At 40.4% G+C, this 9,642-nt stretch overlaps 1 protein-coding gene across 2 annotated transcripts in view; it reads left to right on the plus strand.

Moving 5' to 3' along the window:
• LOC149848357 (histone acetyltransferase HAC1-like) overlaps positions 1 to 7,679 on the plus strand; it is a 31,857-nt gene extending 24,178 nt beyond the window's left edge. For both annotated transcript variants that reach the window (XM_089992501.1, XM_089992516.1), the window contains 2 exons: positions 6,835 to 7,052; positions 7,135 to 7,679. In XM_089992501.1, the coding sequence (XP_089848627.1) occupies positions 6,835 to 7,052; positions 7,135 to 7,249 (333 nt within the window). In that variant the 3' untranslated portion in view covers positions 7,250 to 7,679. The remainder of the gene's footprint in view (positions 1 to 6,834; positions 7,053 to 7,134) is intronic.
• Positions 7,680 to 9,642: the final 1,963 nt, after the last annotated feature.

Genomic DNA, 9,642 nt, shown 5'->3' on the forward strand with positions numbered 1-9,642 from the left:
GTAGAAATGTATAATAAGAATGCTTAATGCATTCACACGGTTCAATAATGGACAAGCAAGAACCCATAATGGGGAATACCAAAATAGTCCACTAAGGGACAACTCAAGAAGCCTTCAAAGAGGCAACACATAAAAAATATATGAATCTTTATTAAGAGAGGGCTTAAAAGGCCATTAAATACAAGAGAGGGGAACCCCCTATTTATACAAAAAAGGAGAAGAAGTGAGAGCCATTGGGGGCTCCCACATATGGTCGTTGGAGCCCCCAACGGTCATATTTATGACCGTTGGGGGCTATGTCACAGGGGGTCAGCTAGCAGGGTGCCATACCCGCATCGGCCCGATGCAGGTGCAGGTGTGGCACCAGGTGCGGTCAACCCGACCCTGGGTGCGATCAACACACCCAGGGTCATTTTGGTCCAATTTTCGAACTTAAAAAAAATTTGCCAAGAAATTTTTTTTGCCCTATATGTCACAGGCTATGTCACATGGGTGCGGGGGTGCGACACTTTCAAAAACCTTCGGTGCAGGTGCGGCAATATATATATATATATATATATATATATATATATATATATATATATATATATATATATATATATATATATATATATATATATATATATATATATATATTGTCCGGGGGTTCCCCCGGTGCGGGTGCAAGCACAACTACAACACCCAACACCAAATGGGGGTAGGAACACTTCTCCCTGTGGTGGGACGTTGCATGTTCAAAACCTCATTTATACGTTGAATAATAGCCGGTGGGTTTGCTGAACCCCAGCTGGACTTAAAAAAAAACCCACGAAACTGTCCGACCTAATTGTATTGTTAGGATCTATACACAAGGCATGTGTTAGGGTGGGCCGTTCAAGAAATCCCATCTATGAGACTCTTAACTTGGCCATCTTTTCCATCCAAGTTCATCCAGCGCATAGAGCCGTCCGACCCAATATCACAATGACAGTTGTGAATCTTGTGACTGAACCGTGAATGGAAAGTGTAAAGAAAAATGTCCATAAAGCCCCTTCTCGCATAAAACTGCAGTACCATCCGTGATGGCTTGTGGTGGGGACCAAACCAATCATATCACTTCCTTCTACGTGGGTCCCACATAAAAAAAACACGAGGCCATGTGGTTGGTCCACCGGCAGAAGCATCCAGACACAATTTTCTTCGCATCGATAAGCATTTTGGGATACGATGGTCATTTTGGAAAAAGAAACGACAGAGAACAGTTACCCCAGTTGCCAACCATTTACCCAATAAAATGAGGAACCATTTATCTATACACACACACACACAGAGACAGAGAGAGGTCGTGGCGCCAGCTCAGCAGGATGGGAAGCTGGAGGAGAGGCTTCTGCTGCTGCCCAAGTCGAGGGGAGATGGAGCCATGACGTCTGCGGTGCAGGTGGACCATGGTGGTGGTGGGGCATTATTCCCTGGGGCGGTGCTCAACCTGTCGACGACCATCATCGGTGTGGGGATCATGTCCATCTCGGCGACCGTCAAGGCGCTGGGGGTCATCCCCTCCCTCCTCCTCGTCTTCTTCCTCGCCCTCCTCTCCGACTTCTCCATCGAATTCCTGTTGCGCTTTACTGACTCCGGCTCGTCCACGTCCTACTCTGGCGTCATGACCGAGTCCTTCGGCCGCCTCAGCTCCATCACTCTGCAGATTGGACACAAATTTTTTTTTAATAAAAAAGTTGGACACAAATGACCCTAGGTGCAGTCAACATACCTAGGTTCGGGTTGACCGCACCCGGTGCCGCACCCGCATCCGCGTCGAGTCGACGCAGGTGTGGCACCCTGCTAGCCGAATCCCTGTGACATTGGTCAGATGGATTCTCCAACTAGGTGTCGCACCCGATGCAGTCAACCTTACCCTGGGTGTAGTCAATGCACCCAGGGTCATTTATGTCCAACTTTTGGACTTTATATATATATATATATATATATATATATATATATATATATATATATATATATATATATATATATATATATATATATATATATATATTGCCATACCCCCCACCCGGGTTTTTTGAAAGTGCCGCACCCGCACCCGCACCCATGTGACATAGGTTGGGGTCCAACGACTACATGTGGGACCCCCAATGCTTTGATAAAAAAGCAATTACAAAAAAGAAAAAAGGAAAAAGAAAAAATTAAATCAAGAAAAATATCTTATTTAATGAAAATAGTTGTTTCTAAAATAACTATGTGAAATGACTAAAATACCCCTATCAGGTATTTCGCACACACACACGTGTGTGCATATATATATATATATATATATATATATATATATTAACAACACCCACTCTCTTTCTCTCTCTCAAGCGGGTTGGGAGAAGAAGAAAAAGAAGAAGAAGAAGAGGAGGAGAAGAAGAAGGTTGAGGAAGAACCAATATGCTCTCTCTTTCCCCTCTTCCACTACTTTTTCTTCCTCTTTTTTTTTCTTCTTATTCTTTCTCTTCCTCTTTCTTTTTCTTTTTCTTCTTCTTCCTTCTCCTTCTCTTTCTTCTTCGTTCCTCCTCCTCCCTTTTCTTCTTCCTCCCTGCACACACATACACATAATGCTAACTTAAAACTGTTAAAAATTATATATATACCCTCCCCGCACCCAAGTTTTTTAAAGTGCTGCATCTGCACCCGCACCCGCACCTTTGTGACATAAGTGGGAAGCTCCAAGCCCCCCCAAAAGAGAAAACCCCAATATTGGGAAGCGAGCTTCCCATTAATGTGAAGCACACTTCCTATTTAAAATGGTCGTTTTCCCGTGCGTTTCAGAAGCGATACATTTCACACTTTTGAAATGCATTTCGGGGAAGCACACTTCCCCAAGTCATATAGCGTTTTTGATAACCCTGGTCTTATCCTTACAAGCAGTCCACCCTTCAAATGTTACCTGGAAACCTAAACGAGTTACCCTTTCAGATGATCCACCTATCAGGCATTACAGTGGAAACCTAAATGAGTCTATCCTTGCAAACAGTCCACCCATCAAACATATTTTGACATATCTAAGGTCAATTTTGTTTATGTTCCACTTGGAAATTATTGATCTTTTCCTTCAGAATTCATCTTGATAATTTGCTGCCTTCATTGCAAATCTGAATTTTCCTATTGCATCTTTAGTCATTGATTTTTTGGTCATCACTAAATGCAATTGTTGCAGTGTTTGTAACCTCTTGATGGTTTCTTGTGTCATTTCTCTTGCTTGTTCGGGTCCCAAAACACTAACTTTATATGCATCTTTTTCTTATTCTTTGCTTATTAACATTAAGGTTTTCATTAGTAAATATCAGGGTTAACAGAAGCGCTATAGGACCCGAGAAGCCCTTCCGAAATGCGTTGGTAAGCGCAACATTTAAAAGGAAAGCGCACTTCCCCATTATTGGGAAGCAAACTTCTCTTAAATGGGAAGAAAAAGAAAGAGGAGGAGAAGGAAGAAAAAAAAAAGAGGAAGAGGAAGAGGAAGAGGAAGAGGAGGAAGAAAAAAAAGTATAAGAGATAGAGAGAGAGCATACTGGTGGGGCTGGTGCTGGTTATTCTTCTTCTTCCAATCTGCCTGAGAGAGAGAGAGAGGCGGTGGGTCTGGGTTCCCTCCTTCGTCTTCTGGTTCTCCTTTGTGGAGAGAGAGATAGATGCGGTAGGGAAAGGGATTGCCCTTTCCCCTTTTAGAGAGAGAGAGGGGAATGGGGTTATTCGTAACCTCTTCCCCTTTTATATATAAAGAGTGAGAGGAAAGACAGATTGGGTCTGGATCATATGTTGATCCAGACCCAGACTCTTCTCTCTCTCTCTCTCTCTCTATATATATATATATATATATATATATATATATATATATATCGTACCCTCTGTACCCGTACCTTGTTGACATATTTTAGCCCTTAAAAATGTAAATTTTACCAAAAAATAAAAGAAATACCCTTTTTTCCCTGTTTTTTTTGTTTTTACCTTCCTGTTTTTCCTTCTTTTTTCTTCTTCTTGTTTTTTCTTCTTATTCCTGTTTCTCTCTCTCGGTCTTCCTATTTTTGCTATAGTTTATGTTTTTCAGTTATATATATATAACTGATAATCTTGTGTTTCAATTATATTATCTATTCTGTATTTTAATTATTATAATATGTATATTATATATATTCTGTGTTCGTGTGTTTCATATATAATCTGTTATATTTCTGGTTTACTATTTTTGAGTTATGTTTTTGAGTTATATTTCTGAGCTATATAATTTATATTTCTGGTTGACTATTTGAGTTATATAACTTATTATTTCTGGTTACCTGTTTCTGAGTTATATTTCTGGTTGATTGTTTCAGAGTTATATTTCTGGTTGACTGTTTCTGATTTATGTTTCTGAGTTATATAACAAAAATATTATATTTTGGTAAATTAGAAAAAATATAATTATATTTTCGCTTCCCTTTTGATTCCTATTCACTTGTCTTTCACTTCCCACTCGAATCCTAGGTCGCTTTCTTCTCTGTTCCCCTTTCGAATTTTAGTTCGCTTCCGGTTTGCTTCCTTTCTCACTTCTGAGACGATTCCCGGTTCGCTTCTAAGTCGCTTCCCACTTCCTAAAATTTTAGAAGTGCCTCGCTTTCTGCTTCCGCTACCTCGATTGGCAACTCTTGTAAAGATGCATCAGGGCTTTCTGTCATGGTCCTAGTTTTCTGTTGTACAATTTTCTTCATAGCTTTTACCATACACAGCCCGTGCACGTATTCATGGGTATTTTTGTCGAAGGAAGTATAGCTATATCATGTTCCTGATGAGCCACATATAGCATCCCTGAGCTTGATAATTTGGCTTTTATGGAACACACTGGTTGGTTGATGGCCTGATGTTTATCATCTAAGGCTGCAACCCCATCTTAAAATCCCAGCACAGTGCTAAGAGCGGAAGTTGATGCACGACTACATGTGCCTTTTCCTGGGTTGTAACTAACAAAGCAACAAGCACAAAAACCAATACCTTACTCAGGTATGCCTTTTTATGCAGCATAATGTGTGGTTCGTTGGCGATTGTGCTAACAAATATTCAGAGAGAGAGAGAGAGAGAGAGAGAGAGAGAGAGAGAGAGAGAGATGTCCTTGAATGATTAAATGTGTGTAAAGATAGATCCTATGTGGTCATGTGGCCCAAGAATGCAGGTCCTTTGGATTATAAGGAACTCTATATAGGATCCAAGCAACATGTCGGAATGCCAATGCCTTGTTAGGTGGTGGTGCATATGACTTGTACTCATAGTAACAAATATCAAAATGCTTTTTATCACGATATTTTGAAAATGTGATTTTTTCGCAATATTTTTCAAAACCCTATATAATCCCAAAAAAGCCTTGATATGTTCAAAATATCACCTATTTCAAAAATATCATGATATTATCACATTATTAACGCAATATGAACAAATTTTTTATATGTTTATATATCTTTAATGTTTTTCCATTATATTTTTATATATTTTCTTGTATATTTTTAAATTTTAAATATATTGATATCTACCTGACAATTTTTTTGGATTTATAACCCGAAGAAACCACACCCGGCACGAAGACCTGGTTGCCCTTGCTCAACCTGCCATACCTACGATCGTCATGCCAACAGCGTAAAACTCCGAGGCTAGAACTGAGAAAAACAACTTTTTTTTTAAAAATATTTCGAGATTATCCGCCCTGAGAAAATATTGAAACCAAGACTTTTAACTATGCTTGTACCTGAACAGGAGCCTGTTTATAACTTTGTTTAGGTGCGTACTTTCTGTAGTTGCCAGAGCAGGAATAAGAATTGGAAGCAGTCATTTTAAAATTTTAGATGATTCGGGAAACGGGAAGCGAGTAGAAAGCTGTATGAGGAATTGTTTAGGAAGCAATAAGTAAAATTGTATGTCATGGGAATCCAGATTCCCATTTCATGGAAATCAGGATTCTCATTGCTGGGAGTCATGATTCCCATAACTGGGAATCACAATTCCTGACTGATTACGATTCTTCTGGGGAATCTCGATTCCCATGTACAATAAGCGCTTTTGGTAACTATGGTATTTTCTGTCTCCTTCTAACTGGGAGCACCTTTACAAGGAAAGCGTGTCTAGTCCATGAGATCTCTTCTATCCTGAAAATCCAATGGAGTCCTCACAGAAGCATTAATAAAGATTAAGGAATTCAAGTTATCTACACAGGTGATCTACAGAATGACTGTTGGTGATGCTGCTTTTCAGTACTCAACAGGTTCATCAGTTCTCTTGATTTTTTATCCAATTATGGGATCATGGTACTGGAAGATGGCAGAGGATTTTTATGCTTATCCGTAATAGTAACTAGAATATGATACAGAGTGATATAAAGTAATACGAGTTTGAACTTTTCTGGTTATGTTGTTTATTATTGGGGAATTATCTTATTTGGAGGTCGTATTTCTTGTTTGAATCTTTTCACTTCTGAAATTTCTGGCAGCTGTCAGCTTGGTTCCACTATTTACTTTTTGCTCTAGGAAGCTTTTGGACTACTTTTACATAACCTGTCTGCTTTTTCATTGTTTCCGATATTGCATGAAATGAAACAGGTCTCTGTTGATTATTGTTATGCTTTTTGAATATTATCTCTTTCTGTAAAATGCATAGCAAGCTTATGTGACTACAATTGCTTTTGTTGCTGTAATGTTTAGGCTCAGTTTCAATTGTTAGAATGTTTTGAGCTTGTTTAGGGTTAGGTTTTGGTCCTTCGCTTCAAAAGACTCTTGCTCTGTTGTGGACAATCCTTCTCTATGGATGCACAAACTGAACTTGGTTTAATCCCATGCTTTGTGGCAGCTACGTAAAATGCTTGATCTCCTGGTGCATGCTTCCCAATGTCGCTCATCTTACTGCACATATCCAAATTGTCGCAAGGTCAAAGGCCTCTTTCGTCATGGTATGAATTGCAAAATCCGTGCATCTGGGGGTTGCCAGCTATGTAAGAAAATGTGGTATCTCCTCCAGCTGCATGCTCGGGCTTGCAAGGAGTCCCAGTGCCATGTACCCCGCTGCAAGTGAGTTGCCCAATTCATGTTGCTGTGCTGCTTCCTACCATCATCCATTTTGTGTGGATCTTTACATGCTTTAAAATTTCAGGGATCTGAAAGAGCACTTGAGGAGGTCGCAACAGCAGTCTGATTCACGGCGCAGAGCTGCAGTGATGGAGATGATGAGGCAACGTGCAGCTGAGGTTGCAGGGAGTACGGGATAACACACTGCACAGGTAAACACAAATGAGCAAGGGATTCAGCATTCTGCTGTCTCATTGCAATGAGAAATCTTGACCAATCTGCATATAGAAAGAGGGGGATGTTTTGGATGCAGGACTTGATCTACCGGAACAGGGAGCACAGCTCGGCAGCGAAGTGGTGGCTTGCAGTCTAACTATGTACCATGCATGACATTTTGTGCACCCGAGTCTGGTTCTCGACGGTGCAAACCAAGAGCGTCCAGCCCAGATACCTGCTCCAACACCAAGGGCATCCTGAGAAGCGCTATTGATGGCCATGGGTGTCCATTGCCGGTGTTTGTGGTCCGGATAGGTGTAATTCTTTGATTTATTACCTTGTATTCAAGTGCCATTTAAGAGATGGCATATGTACAATATGGCCTTAATAATTTCATTATCACTGGAGAGAAAATCTGCCAGAGTTATCATTCTTGGACCCCCATGTGGTTGGATGCTGTTTGGGAATGAAGAGTAGTCTTGCAGATCTTTTTTTGGGAAAATTCTAAAAAAATTTCAAACATTTACCCAACTTTTAGGTTTAATTCATGTGTGTCCTTAGGATAAGGTTGTCTGTATGTTGTCGCTAACTCATGTCTTAGGCCTCATTTGTTTCATTCTCATGTAAGGTCAGGCTTTGTTTGGAGGTTAAAATCCATCCCTGTTCGGGGATGGAGGCGGGGATGGACGTACCCTTTTCCCCGCCACGATCCCTGCCCTGCCTCATCCCCGTTTGAACCGGGGATGGAGGACATGAAATGGGGATGAAGGCGGGGGTGGAGGTTAAAATCCATCCCCGCCGAGGATGGAGGTTCTAATCTTGAGTGGGGGCAGGGGTGGAGACCTTGTCCCCTGCCCCACTGCCATCCCTAGTTTCATCTCCATATAAAGGAAAGTCTCTACATGGGAATGGGTATAAATTTCTAAAAAAATCCTGCCAGCTCAGCTCTTGTAAAAGCTTTCCATACGTGAAGGTATGAATAGATTTACACATAAAAAGTGACAAGTAATGGGAAAATTAAGGTCCATTTGTGCCATCATGGCATTTTTCCAACATAATTTAATATTTGTTTCATTTATGGTGGTTAAGGATTACATTATGTTATTGCTTTACCCCTGTAAAAGTAATGTATCCTACCAACTTTTCTTCATGCTTGAATGAAATTACTGTTTTACCTTTACTCTAGAGGTCCAATAATGGCTACCTTATTCAAGATTAATTTGACCTTTTTTTTGACATTAAAATCTGGGGTTAGGCAGACCCCTACCAGTTATACAACCATACCAGTTGGGGTTCGAACTTGCAACGTCCCAACACAAGGTGACGTGCACTAACTGCTCCTGCCAGACAAGCGGAGCCCCTGACGACTTTAAATGAACAAACCTATTGCCCTAAAGTTTCGATTTTACCTTTGTAACAAATGCATGTAGTATTTTCCTACATGCATGAATACTCACGAGCACCCTTTTGCCCTTACAATGTGTCCTTTATATTAGGACGAAAACATATGGATCTGGGCATGGTTCAGTCTCGACCTAATACTAATTTATATTCTTAAATATGGGCCAGGTCTAAATTTGGATCAAGATCCAACTCAAATATTGCAACAACGCTATGGATTTCTGTATGATTAACCTTTGATTACACAAGATCCGCTGAAGATTCGTGAAACTTATCAAGTTTCATATGAAAGCATTTACCAAAATCATATAACTAGATACAGCCTTATTGGACCCAAATGGATGTGGATGATAAAAAACTAACATGATATGAACATTCTGCCAATCTCACACCCCAGAGAAGACGTGATGAAGGAAACCACCGTGCAGGACAGTTGGAGATGAGCTCATTCATCCCACTGCCAACCCCCACTCGTGAGTCTAAAACCTCTAGGGCACCCCTCTCCTACCCATTGAGAAAGTCTCCCATTGCATCAGCCTTTCCGGAAAGGAATCACACCCTGGTATTAGGGTGTCAACGGATCGGCTTTGGTTCGGACCCAGGTGGAACCAGATTTTTGGGTATGGTATCCGGTCTAATTGGGTTCACTATAAGAAAAATCATACCCGAACCCGATAAGAAGTACATGAACCAAACCCGGTAAAACCATATTTTTTTTTATCATTTTTACATTGAAAAATTGTGGGTCTTAATAAGAACCCAGGTCCAGTCTGGCTCTGGTATAAAATTTTGGAAAATGATCCTACTGTATGGATAATTTGACATGATTCCCTAAAAACCTTAAAATTTTCAATATTCTTCTTATGTCCAAATTCACAAATATCCAACATCATTAGGACCCTTTTACCCTTCACAACTACGAATTGATGACTTACTGCGATAAAATTGTACCGCCTGTCAGCTAGTGCAAACTCCT

The sequence above is a fragment of the Nuphar pumila genome, chromosome 1 (assembly GCF_984573655.1).
Source record: "Nuphar pumila chromosome 1, dmNupPumi1.hap1.1, whole genome shotgun sequence".
Classification (NCBI taxonomy): Eukaryota; Viridiplantae; Streptophyta; class Magnoliopsida; order Nymphaeales; family Nymphaeaceae; genus Nuphar; species Nuphar pumila.